A 13,682-nucleotide genomic window follows, 5' to 3' on the forward strand; every position below is an offset into this window, starting at 1 on the left:
CAATTTGGCAGAAGTTTGCTGTGATATCACCAATGGTTTCCTTTCACCTTCTGGATCCTGGGTGGCTGCCAGGTCAAGCACCAGACTCTACTGAACCAAAGTAGATTGTACTTTAACAAAAACCTGAACACATCCTGAAACCAGGGAAGATCTCTCCCGTTCCAATCTATTTGCTTTAAGAAAATAAATTTTATTTGATTTAGCAAATGGAAAATTGCACACACAGACACCTACTTCAATTTAAGGATGACTTATCACTTAGTGTACCTTAAACCTGTTACACCTACTCTCAGTTTACATAACCCAAACTGAAACAAGCCACTCAAAAATGAAATAAAATATCCAAGTTACCCCTTTAAGTCAGTTTTAAAACAAATCTTAGTTTACTTCACCTCACTTTTCTCCTGCATACAAACACTTCAGCAGGTTTAAAACCAACCAAATTTGGAAAAAAAAAAAGAGAAAGGTGTGTGGAGAGGTAAAAGAGACAATGTACCTTTAGTTACAATACCATAGACTTTAGAAATATTAAAAAAAATCCTTCTATTATTCAGAGCTTTGATATTTTGATACTGTCAATTCAGAACAAGCATAAACCATTTAACCTGAAGAGAACACTAAACAGGCCTGTCAGCAAGCAGGAATTCTTTGCTAAACTGGAATACAGCTCTTAAACAGCGAAGATCCTACAGGTCTGACTGCCAAGAAAACACATTCATTTACAAAACAACCTTGAAGGACTGCTTTAAACCTCAAGTTGCCCAGCGAGACCCATGCCAACCCTCCCCCGTTAAATACACGTATTTGCCCTGAAATGTGAATCACTGAGCCTGCAGAGATTCCATTTAATTAATAAAAACCTCTGATAGCAAAGGATTAAAGGGATTATGCAGCCAGAAAACAAAGTAAAAAAATTAAAGTCTGCTTTTGTGTGCCATTCATTTACTGCCTACGCTGAGTGGACGACAGCTAAATGCCAAAGATTATTAGCATTCCTCTTAATTAGTCAGTGGCTCCTGCCCACACACTGAACTACCTGAAATTTGTCCTCTGATATCAGTTATGGATATTGGAGTGATAAGTAATCCTAAGCCTCTGTGATAAAAACAGGAAGAACATGAGTACAACAAATGTGAAGAGCTAGATAGAAATTTTTTTTAAAAAAAGCACAAGGACACCTCTGACAAAACTGTTTTGTTCTATCACCACTGTAGATTAAAGTCCTTATCCTCTAGCTCTTGGAAAATGAAACAGGGCAGAGAGTAAAACAATGAACAGATAGTAAACTATTACTAAGTTTCCAATTAAATGATTTGTAGTAAGAAACTAATGAGTCAGAGCACCATGCAATTAACAGAGTATGAAGTAGTTTCAGGCAGGGAAATCTGGAAGGTGATTCTTATTGCCTCTTGCAATTTGCTACTTTACTGTTTCTGCACTTCCTCCCTTTGGGCCAGAGAAAATACAAGACAACAGCCTGGCCTGCCCACTCCATCATCCTAACTACAAAGAAAAGAATCAGCAGTGAATTGCTGCTTCCCTTTTTGACATTAGTAGTACCAGTTTTTGAAAAAATTGCATTCGTAGCCCTAGGAGACAGAAGTGTTAAGCTGGAATTCACTCCTTTAAATCCTCAGCTGAACAGCTGTCTGTGTAGGCAGCCTCCAGGAAATAATTTGTTTGGAAAACCCCTCAATACTCTACTTAAAAATAATGAATGGTGTAAGTTTAAGAACAGAACAAGAGTGAAAAATATCATAGTATGTAGCAATCACACCTATCTCTGCAGCAGGATTAGCTGGATAATTTTTTATTACAACCTAAATTAAACCTCAGGAAGGCTGTGCTATTGCTTTAAAAAGAAAAATGCTACCCCCAAAATCCAGCCAAAGACACAAACAGACATCCCCAAGCCAACCAAACACACCCTGACTCCTCACAAACCCAACCCAAACACACACACACTGACATCCCAATGTAAATACACACACACCCCTGACACCCTCAAAATCCAGCCAAAGACACAAACACACCAACATCCCCAACACAAACACACCAACACCCCCAGAACTGTATACTCCTCCAAACCCAGCCACACAAACACACCCAACAACAACACCCAATGCCCCCAAACCCAACCACACACACAAACACACTGACCCCCAAAAACAAACACACCAGCACCTCTAAACCCAAACACACAGAGAACACATTGACCCCCCCAAACATAAACACACCAACACCCCCAAACACAAACATGAACACAATGACCCCCCCAACCTACCACAGACACATTGACCCCCCCAAACCCAGCCAGCCACACACACCCCATCTCCCCAAACCCAAACAGGCATCCCCAAACACAAACACATCAGCAGCCTCAAACCCAACCAAATACACACCAACCCCCCCCAAAACAAAACCCACACACAAACACAGCGATCCCCCAAACTCAAACACATCCCCAGCCGAACACACCGACCCTGGACCCTCCCTAAACCCAAACCCAGCCCAAGCCCAAGCCCCCGCAGGTCCCGCAGCGCCACCTCCCGGGGCCAGCGCCCCCCGAGCCGGGCACAGAGCCCGGGGGGACCCCGAGATCACCCGGCCCTGCCCCTGCCCTTCCCTACATTCCCAGCTCCGGCCCCTGCCCTGCCCAGCCTTTCCCATCTCCTGCCCTTCCCAGCCCCTCTCTGCCCCCACACTCCCCACCCAACTCAGGGGAAAAGGATTGCAGTTCTGGCTCGCTCAGAGCTGATTTGGACTACCCTGCATTACTGAAATATTTGTAAAGGTTTTACCTTGAAAATGTCTCACCACAGAGTTCTCTGCGACAAAGAAACCCAAATAGGGAAATTTTACCAATTGCAAGGTTCCAAGTGCAGCAGTGTGACAGAAATGTGTGCACCTCTCATAAAATGGGCCCAAGCCTCCTGCTTGCCCTACAGCTGGGACTGATGGAATAAGGATAGACAGAGCTACACAAACAGCCTGTGCCTGTCAGCTGCTTTGTGCTGCTTTCTCTGATGACCACTGTAATGACCAGAAAAATGAAATAAAGAAGTTTTTATTTTGCTTTTATCCAGATCACAATTTCTTATTAGAGTTGAACAGATTATTTGGGATACCTTGGGATAGCAGGTGAAAAGCACAGAGAAAGTTCCAGCCTTGCTGCAGATGTGTTCTTCTCCTTCGTTACACACTCTGCTGTCATAATTTCAGTTTTAAAAATAAACTGTAATTGCGTAGCTAGTTCCATTACATTTTTTTTTTTTTTGGTGAAAGAAACCTTATTTCAAGATCTGGTTTCTGCTCCTCTGTTTGCATCTGCGTTATCCAGAATTCAATTCCCACAAGATATTGACGTGCTGCATTTCCAAGTCTCAGTCATGCCAGATTTACTTTCCTTCACGTCAAGCAGCGTGAAGGTTCAGGTTGGTAATTCTGCAGTGCTGAGAGGACAGGGCAAGCAGGGACCAGTCTGTCAAGCTTCACTTGGAGAATATACCCAGACTACAGTGGGCCAAAGAGCAAGAGGGTTTTTTCCCCTCAAACTGGTGGAAATTATATAGAGCAGCAGTGTTTTGGCAGCTGTGATCCTGTGCTCAAGAATTTTTACATCTTGCCAATTCTGTAGTAAAATAAAATATCTTCAGAGAGGCCTAAGGAGCCACCATCACACAGGGGTGTGTGTCCAGGCAAGCACATACTCACCCACACACCTTCAACCCAGCTCAGAACAAGAGAGTCTAGGTCAGAACCTCTCACAGGTATTACAAAACATTAAAAGAAATTCTGAAGATTAAATACTCCTGTGCATTACAGCTCTCACACAGTGAGCAGAGGAAGCATCTTCAAAAAGAAAGTTAACAGCAGGTTGTGGTTAGTTTTTTCCTTTGGTTTCCATATTCTCCACACAGGCTATTTTCAGCACACATTAAAAGGCACAGTATAAATAGGGCAATGTAATTTGGTAGCAGAAAAAAACACCTTATTGCATATATGATCTCACAAGGTAGCTATTTCAGTGTGCAAAATAAATCTAGAAATCATCTTATGTAGCTGAATAATCAGCTAAAATGTTAAACTTTCAGTGAAAATAAACTTTTTAGGTGTTAATGAGAACAGCTATCAGCAGTGACAGCAAAGCAAAATACCCCAAACCCCTGTACAATAGCCCCTACCAGAAAAATTAATAACAGTGCAAATATTTTTCCAGCCAACATGTATGACTCACTGAAGCAACATGTTAAGTTAAAATTGTAGTAAAATTCAAGGAAGAGATGGGTACTCAAACAACAACAAGCTCATCTGCAATTACAGTGCCAGTACAAAATCATTCTACTGCACACCTCTCTTCTTGTAAACTAAATTCAAGCCAGAGTTTTACACTAGAAATTACATCCTCTGAAGAAGTCCCTCATACAAATGCTACTGGTAAATCACACCTCAAATTCCTGGTTTTCTGTCACAATACTTGACTAATAACAACTCATGCTTGCTTGCCATAAACCAGTTGGCAACAGGGGAAAGAACTGTTGCATTATAGATTACACTTCATCCATACTATTTTACACAGAAGTAGATTATTTTTGGTGATGTATGTGATTAGTTTCATTGAGTCTTATTTTTTTTCAACGTTGTCTTGGCTATACTAGCAACTTGTTCTTCATGAGCCATCATATTGTTTCTTCTGAATGAAGGATGATCTTTTAGGATAGGTTATATTTATATATTATACTTATATATTTATATATTATACTTATATATTTATATTTAAATATATTATACTTATATATTTATATTTTAATATATTAATATATTATACTCATATATTTAAAGTTATATTTAAATATATTTATTGCTTAGATTTTGTTCAGGAATTTGTTCAGGAATTTTATCTACTGCAATACTTACTTTATTCAGTAATTTATCTACTGTAATACTTATTTTGTTCAGTAATTTATCTACTGTAATAATTTTACTACTGTAATTCATCTACCTACTGCTGCCCTGAGGCACTTCCAAAACTAAATAAGCATAAATAAGAACTTTGAAAACTCTCCCCACAAAATTCTGCAGAAGAGTTTCAAATCAAGAACTTCCAAGTTCTCAAAGTGCCATTCCCATTGAGTTCCCTCTCCCATGGACCCAGGGCTCTGTACCTTTGTTTGGGATGAGCTGTTTCCTTGCTTGGCCATGATGACGTTGGCACTGTCGCCCCAGGGAGACGCCTTTGACATCTTGGGAGAGCAAAGAGTGCAGAAGTGACAAAGGAGAGTGGCTAAGTGACAAAGGAGAGTGGCTAAGTGACAAAGGAGAGTGGCTAAGTGACACCTCCAGCCCTAAGCAGAGGCAATAATCCTCGGGCAGGTTGCCCAAGTTGAGCATGACGCACTCCAGGAGGGCTCTGAGATGCTGAGTCTTCCTTGAGGAAAGACAAAGGACAGCAGCTGCTGGTCAGAGTGCTTCATTAGCTTTCCTTGGAGGATGCCTAGGGTGAATATTGATAATACCATTGTCATTGATAGTTCACTGAAGGAGAAGCATTTGTACAGAGCATCCAGCACCAACAGTGAGATCATGCATCAAATCAGAGCTAATTACTGTCTGCAGTTTTGGAACAAGAGCTGCATGACTCAGATGAGGAGAGAGAATTCCTCTCTTGCTGCTTATCTCTCTCACAGGGAAGCACAGGGAAAGGGGAATAAAACACATTAGGTTAATTCTGTGGAGAAATTCTTTTGTCATAAACATTCAGTTCAGCAGAGAGAAGTGCAGAGAAAAAGGATTTGTAGTACAGATATTTGAAGCATATGTTCAATAGTCGAGGCAAGTCAAACACCAGCCCTCTCTGTGCACACAGGGAAGTTTAGGCTGGCAGGACCTCTGCAGGTCCTTTCCCACCTCTCCAACACCCACCTGTGCACTCAGATCAGAGCACTGAACTCACACAGGGATGCCAAGGGCATTATCAAGCTTCATTTTGCAATTCTGTCCCATTCCATCCTTGGATCTATTCAAACCTGACTAGACACAGGTTTGTCCTGGACCAGCTGTCCTGGCTGACCCTGCTTGCAGCAGGGGAATTGGAGTATGAGATTTCCAGATTTCCAACCTCAACTTCTTCCAGAGCCCACTGTGTTTAGCCCACCCATGGACTGCTCTCCATGCAGGTTTTTAGACCTGCAGCAGAAATGTTTCTGTTCTATATGAATGATGCAGCCAATTTGAAATTAGTCTTAGGAGCCACAGGATGCACAATATAAAAATTAATCTTCTATAAGAAAAGCTTATTAAAAAAAAAAAAGAGAAGTTCACACCTTTTGCAACTTATCACAAAATTCAGCATAAGGAAACAACTTTAGTAACATTAGTTGGATTTCATAGTATTTTGAAGAGCATTTGAAGACAAAAACATTTGAGTAGAGAGGCAGAAAAGTAACAAACCTCAATTTGTTACAAACAAGCATTATCTTCTCACCATTAAAAGGAAAGGATATTGCCACATACTTACATTTTTTTGTTATTTTCAAGGCTCTATACAGTTGGATATGACACTGCATAGAGAATGGAGGGGAGAGACCAGTCCAGTCAGTCCTTGCTCTGTGATATGATAAATCAAATTTTAAGTTAAGGAGACAAAATAGGCTAGATGGAGGGAAACAAGGACTAAAGGGATGAGATGACATAAGGCAACTCCTGTGGTAGCATTAGGCAAAAGCAATAGGCAAACAGGGGAAAAACCTTGCTAACATACTCAGAATTAAGTAGTTAGTTCCAATTGGAAGAGAAGATAAGTGAAATGGAAAATGATCTTCCAGTCTACAGAGAGACCTGTGTTTAACATCAACCAAAGTAGTTTATATGTACCAAGAAGTCTCCAGATGGAAGCTGCACTTTCTCTGCCAAGACAATTCTCTAGGGCACCATTGGATGAGGTCTTCCCAAATAAATAGGTGTGAAATTCTGCAAGGGAGAGCAAAACAAATTAAAAAATTGAATTCTCCTAGTATTTTCTTTGTAAGTTCACAAGCTTTTTTAACTCCCTCTCTTTTTTACTTTTTTCTGGCACAACAAATACAACACAACACATTCATCCATCTCACAAAAGAGAGAGGAAAAAAAAAATTGCATTTCATATCAGATGCTTTGCGTCAAGACTGCTGAGGCTCATAAATCAGCTGTCTATTGCCCTGGTCATTTCAACCAACGTCTGACCCTTTGTTAACTCATGATTTATAACTGAAAGTTACTTTTTTTTTAATGCCAGATTTATAAACTTTACTGTGCTTGGTTTGATATAATATCCATTTTGTACACCAAGCTATAAGACAGTAAATTTATTGTCTATGAACTGTTACCTTGAAAAATTACATCAATGCAAAGTGGTTTTCATTTAGAATCAATGGGCAATAAATTCATTGGATTTTTTTTTTGAAGGGGGGAGAGAACATGATGGTGTTTATGAGGTCATGAGTGGCTATATAATGGGAGAAACTGGGAGCTGAGGCTCCAGTTAGCCAGGAGTTCTGAGTTCCAGGGTTGGACACAACAGAACATCCAACACAGCAAGGATGCATAAACTGATACTTTGCTGTCTCATTATCATCTGCTTCTCCTGCCCTCTCTTGTCTCTCCCCATCATCAATGCCAGTGAGATGTCTTATCAACACTCAGGTAAGAGAATTTTGACTTTAATGGTTATCATGCAGGGGTTGGAGCAGGAAAAGCAGCAGTGTGCTTTCCAAGGGGCCTGGATCTGTGCTGCCCAGCTGCAGGGAGAAGCAGGAGGACAGCAGCAGCACAAGGGACACAGCAGTGGGTGCTGGTCTTGTACAATGGGGAGCTTGGGTGCCCTAAATAGTTACCTCTGCTGCTTTGAGATCCAGGAAACCAAAGGATGCATTGAGGAGAAAAAGGCATCTGAGCCTTGCAGCACTGAATGTGAGCTGGCATTCAGTGTCTGGGCATTCATAGGCACTGGGTAACTTAAAGAAGCTTGGCTGTACAGTCTCTCCTGCTTCTACCCTTTGAAATAAGCTGTTTTGTGTTTAAAAACAGGGAAACCTAGTGCAAACATCAAGAACAGGCAAATCTCTTAGACTTCTATGTATTGAGAATGCTATTTGTTTGCACTAATTTAGATTCCATCCAGCCCAGGGAAAGAATAAATCTTTACTTGAGAAAGTGATGCTCAAAGTTTGAAATGGCTCAGAAAAAATGCACAGCAGAATCTGGAAGGTTACTATCATCAGACCTGACTGGTACTGGAAGGCTTTCTGAAATGAGTTCTGAAAGAACAGCAAACCAATGCAGAAGTTATTGCATAAAGCTGACTATTAAAAAGTGGATGTTCTTACCTGCTTTGCAACAGCTGCTCTGCTGGTTTATAGGTATCAGCAGTCCCCAGTCTGCTCTGAAAATCTTGGACTGCTAAGCCAGCGTCTCCTCAAGCCTTCCACAATGTAATTTGCATTTCCAGGTACCCCTGACTCAATATGAGTAATATCTGTCACATCATAGCTGGCTCTAGCCATTATTGCATTAGGCTCAAGTCACTGTGCTTGGATCTTCCCTGCTAATGTAAAGAGCAGAAGGAAGGAGAAGACACAGAAGAGGAACTCTCTTAAAGAGGGTTGGTTTTGGGTTGGGTTTTTCCTTTTTTAAATCTCAAAGTAAATTTACCTGCTAGCACTGCTCTGATTTAAAGATAATCCATGGCCAGAGATGCAGATTGTCTCCACACAGCACTGGGAATTTTTTGTATTCTTATTCTGAGTCCTATAAGGAAATCCTTGCTGTCCTTTGCAAATGTCCTTTTGTGCAGTGAGTAAACCAATAACAGGCATGTCCAAGATCTTCAAATTCCTGATCTTTGTGCAAGTTTTTGAAATGTTGGGAGATTATTTCAGTTTGTTTTCTTACATGTCCATGTGAGGAGCTACAGTCACACCCATCCCTGCAGGTCAGAGCACTGGAACTCCACAGGGTCACCTACAAATCCAATTGCAAAATTATATTAATCGACACAAATAGTGTTTGATAATGACACCCTCTGGTTGCCCACAATTTTGGATGTCTGCTATGTATTAGCAAAGATTAAATTTACTGCTCAGGTTACAAGAACCCAAGTTACCTGGAATATTGCACTGTTAAGGGATTCTATTGGCAACCTGCCTTGGGGCACAGGCTAGCCACAGAATTCTGAATTCTTTATGCATAGACAAATTAATTCTATCAGCTACCAGCAAGCTGTTGTATTGGAAAAACTGGTAACATCTGTACTGGTACACACGTTAAATGAGAGATGACTGAAATACACCAAGAAGCACAGCTGCCAAAATAAGTTGTAAGTTTTTCTACCTTTATTCCTGCCCTTCCACAACTTACCATTTGGTAATTGCAAGACTGAGCAGGTTAATAGGTCTCAAACAGGAAGTTTTGCCTTTATTCATAGGAAAGCAGCAGCACAGGAACTAGTTGATAAAGAAATAAACTAAAGTAAAATTTTTTAAATTACATCCAAGTCTGGGCTGTATACTGGGAGGATGAGGTTCAGTACCTCAAGTGACAGAAGGGGCTGCTGCTGTCAAAAACTCTTGTAACAAAACTTCTGCCAGAGAAATGAGAATATAAGATTAACATTAGGAAGGTTTCTCTTTTCTCAAAGCTTTGGAAGGAAAGGAAGACAAAACCAACTCTCCCTATCAGAAGAATTAAATAAGGATGGGTGGTTGGTGCTTTCATGAAAATATTCAACAGACCTGTGGGGTCTGTGGGGCCAACAGACCTGATGAGAAATCCCGAGACAGACTGAAACAAGGATGCAGAGCAAAAGACTCACCCTGTGCCTGTTTGTGTCACCTTGCCTTGGCAGCTGATGAAGACTCGAGGTTAAACCTGGAGAGGTTGGGTAGCCTGGGAAGCTCCTCCCTGCTCCAGCTCCTGGGGACCCTGACTGAGGACAGCAAAGCAGGTGAGCATTCAGCACAGCAATGGGAGTGCCCATGGTTCACACCTCCAGCTCCCACAGATATCACACCCCAGCTCCCAGGTGTTTGCTGAAATACAATGTTATCTGTAAGCAACAAGCAGCTGTCATTGAGTTAACTGGGATTTTGGGGAACCTGCTGAGTAGCCATGCCTGCAGCTCAACACCACCTCAAAATCTCCAAATGAGTGCTGCAAAACTTCCAGACAGCAAAACCAGGGCAAGGAGAAGGTTGGCCAAAGAGGAGCTGGCAGGCAAAGAAAATAGCAGTCTTACAAAACATCAGTACTTGCAGAAAGTGCAGAATCAGTGGCAATGGATGGTTTGGGAAGCAAAAATGTTACCCTTGGATATTCCATTCCAAGACCTCTGTCAACTGTAGCATTATGGCACATGAGAATTACTTGCCTAATTCATGATTCCTAAATGGTGAAACATTTCATTGTGTCTCCTCTTTAACAGGTCTTACTCCCAGCAACTACAACCCAGGGGAAAATATCAAAGAAGTAAGTAAATAACCATCTATCACTGAAACAAGAAAAATAAGACTAAACTACACAGAATTGTTGCCAAGAAATCATTTCAGATCAACAGACTTCACAAACAGTATAGACTAAAGTAGTATGCCACAGTGTTCTTGAAGCTGGAATCACTTGGCTGTTAGACAGGCAGGAGAGGGGGAAAAATGGGAAAGGAAAAAAGAGAGCAAGTAATCCAGATTAAAAAAGAAAAAAAAAGTGGACTGCTTAGAATTAAGTTGGGTTTGGTGGGGTTTTTTTGGTTGGTTGGGGTTTTTTTTGTTTGTTTGGTTTTTTTTTTTTTCCCTTGAAAAACAGCTCAGTAAAGGCCAATTCCCAGCTTCATCAGCCAAGGCACCATTTGCACCACCACCAGCCCCAGCACAGGTTACAGAGTATGATCAGCTTTGTTATGAACCGTTATGTACATGGAGAGCATCATCCCTGTTCACTTCCTGCTGAATTAAACATAAATGCAGAAGACAGGGCTGAGTTCTAGTGGGACATGCAAAGCAGAGGTTACACTGGGCAGTCCCCTCCTTCCCTCAGCGAGAGCACAGGGCTGGGAGGTCAGGGAGGGTGGAGGATGTACTTTCCCACTGGGAACCACCCCCAGTAACCTCCCCAGTGCTGTTTGATTTCAGAATTTCTACAGGAACCATCCTCAGAATGCTTTCCTGGGCCGCCTCTTGACCAAGGACAGGAAACAGTACAAGAAACGTGGGAATCTTTCTGAGTGCTTCTGGAAATATTGTGTGTAAACAGGGAACTCCCTGACTGGCTGCATAATTTATACAGATGTCTGAAAACATGTATATAGAGCTGCTTGATTTAAAATGGGAATGAAGAAACACGAAGGCAGCACCTAACTTTAGACTCTCTGCTACTTGGAAATGAATAAATTCTTGATGTTTTGCAATTATGTTGTGAGCAATGTAGTGATTTTTTTAGAGCTCAGCACAACAGGAAGGAAGTAATGGGAGGAAGAGACAAATACACAACCCAAAGAGAACTTGGGCAGGGGAAGGAAAATTCCCATGGGGTTCTGTGAAAACTCCCAGAAGAGCTCAACTGTGTCTAAGTCCAGAGGCAAGGGGACTTTCTCCTTTGTCACTGATGTAGATTGGGGTGCCAGGAAGAAGTTCAGCAGGTAAGGGATGGCAGCTTAACAATGCCTAGTCCCCCCCTGCCATCCCCAAAACCACTCAGCAATGTCAGACCAGGCATCTGCTCCCACTGCTGCTGGAGATGATTGTTTCTCTCTGTCACTTGTAAAAAAGACCCACAAATTATTTCTCTGCCCAGCCCTCAGCTACCCATGGCAGGCTGCCTGTGCCCATGGGCTTGAGGAATTGTGTGATTATTATCAAGCACAGTATGGAAGGTAAACGTGGTTATCAATGTCAAGATTTTACCCCCAGATTTGGACAATCAGTGGAGGCAGGAATGACAGACACCATGTGAAAGATTCCTGCACACACAGGTGCAGGAAGATGATACATGGACAGAGATAATCTGGGTTTCCAGGGCAAGCTTCCTTGGACACTCAAGGTACCACTCACTGATAATGTTGCTGTATCTTGGCATGTAACATTAATAAAGGAGTGGACAAAACAAAAAGCCACAAAAAGCCTCTAGCCTGACTCCTCTACATGCAGAGTACCTCCAGATTCTCTCACTCCTGGGTAGCTTCTGATAGTAACTGCAAGAAATAAGAGCTAAACAGGCAGGAATTGTCTCTGGGAGATGCCATTTTTGATAATATCCACAAGCTGTCTGAGCTGTGAACTCCTGCTCAATACGTACATTGCATAAACCCCACTCCAATCAGGGCTCACAGAAAGCTTGAGATAAATACCTAACAGTGATCCACAGCTACATTGATCTCAAGAGCACACATCATAAATCTCTGACTGTGCTGTTTAAACAAAGCCTACAGGTTTAAAACAGCTTGCTCACTTCACATAAATTGTAAGACAGATGATGCCAGCTGTAACAGAGAAAAATGTCCTCAAAGTCAGAGCAGCAGGATGCCCTGTACAGCTATTTGAAATCTTTTAAACATTCCTCCTTCTCTTACATAGTGGAGCAAGTCAGTGGCTCTCTGGAAATTACTCCTTTTCTGCTACCTCATTAGCCAATAAAACTTCTCAGAAAAGACTTCAAATTTATCTAAATGAATAATCAGCTAAGACAGACACAGACAGGGAGAAGTGTAGAGCCTAAAAAGACTGGGGGGGAAATATTTTCAAAAACTGCAAGCATAAAGCTAAATAAATAAAATCAGAGTGAAGAATAACAGAAAAGACATTGCAAGAATTAAAAAGTTCACTGGCCATCTACCTGAGAGAGGAAAGAAATGAAGAGCTGTCAGGTGTTGAAGATGGAGTCAAGACAAGGTAATTGATCTATAAATTAAAGTGAAACCTTAGCTTTTAAAACTACAAAATACTTGCTAACATTTACAGCATCTAAAGAAGCAATACCAAATCAATTTATTATTCCAGCTAGGCCAGCTCACAGCAGCAGGGGCTGAGGGGAATTCAGCTAATTCTAATAGATCAGAATTTCATCAGAGCCTGAAACTTTGTCAGGCCCAGTCCTGAAAAGGAAGGAGCTCAGAGTGTCTTTGGACACCACTGGTAGCTCTCAAAGAGAACTGTTTGAGACACTGTGGAGCATCCAAGTGCTTCCTTCCCAAAGGACATTCCTGGCAGATGCCAGATCAACTCAGGCCCAGGTCCAAGAGCAGAGCCTGGCCAGGTGTGACACAGGAGGGCTGTGGTATTTTCTGGGACCCCCATCGAAGGGAGGAAATGAATCTGACTCCACGTTCTCAGAAGGCTAATTTATTATTTTATGATCTGTATTATATTAAAGAATGCTATACTAAACTGTACTAAAGAATACAGAAAGGATACAGACAGAAGGCTAAAAGATAATAATGAAAACTCCTGACTCTTTCCAGAGCCTCAACACGGCTGGCTGTGATTGGTCATTAAGTAAAAACAATTCACATGTTGGATAAAAAATGTCCAACCACATTCCAAAACAGCAAAACACAGGAGAAGCAAATGAGATAATATTGTTTTCCTTTTTCTCTGAGGCTTCTCAGCTTCCCAGGAGAGAAATCCTGGGCAAAGATATTTTTCTTAAAATATGCCAGTGAT

The 13,682-nt window shown here is 41.5% G+C and overlaps 1 protein-coding gene and 1 long non-coding RNA gene across 2 annotated transcripts; one reads left to right on the plus strand and one right to left on the minus strand.

Annotated features, from left to right (window-relative positions):
• Positions 1–5,058: 5,058 nt before the first annotated feature.
• On the minus strand, positions 5,059–6,941 carry LOC136565522 (uncharacterized). Its single transcript, XR_010784877.1, has 3 exons — positions 6,874–6,941; positions 6,518–6,606; positions 5,059–5,494 (listed from the first exon to the last, which is right to left on the minus strand). It is a non-coding gene; the product is annotated as an uncharacterized lncRNA (long non-coding RNA).
• Positions 6,942–7,577: 636 nt separating this feature from the next.
• UTS2 (urotensin 2) lies at positions 7,578–11,328 on the plus strand. Its single transcript, XM_066564142.1, has 4 exons — positions 7,578–7,680; positions 9,881–9,979; positions 10,457–10,500; positions 11,157–11,328. The coding sequence occupies exons 1-4, from the start codon at positions 7,578–7,580 to the stop codon at positions 11,271–11,273; spliced, it is 363 nt and encodes a 120-aa protein (XP_066420239.1). The 3' UTR covers positions 11,274–11,328.
• Positions 11,329–13,682: the final 2,354 nt, after the last annotated feature.

This window comes from Molothrus aeneus, chromosome 21 (assembly GCF_037042795.1).
Source record: "Molothrus aeneus isolate 106 chromosome 21, BPBGC_Maene_1.0, whole genome shotgun sequence".
Classification (NCBI taxonomy): Eukaryota; Metazoa; Chordata; class Aves; order Passeriformes; family Icteridae; genus Molothrus; species Molothrus aeneus.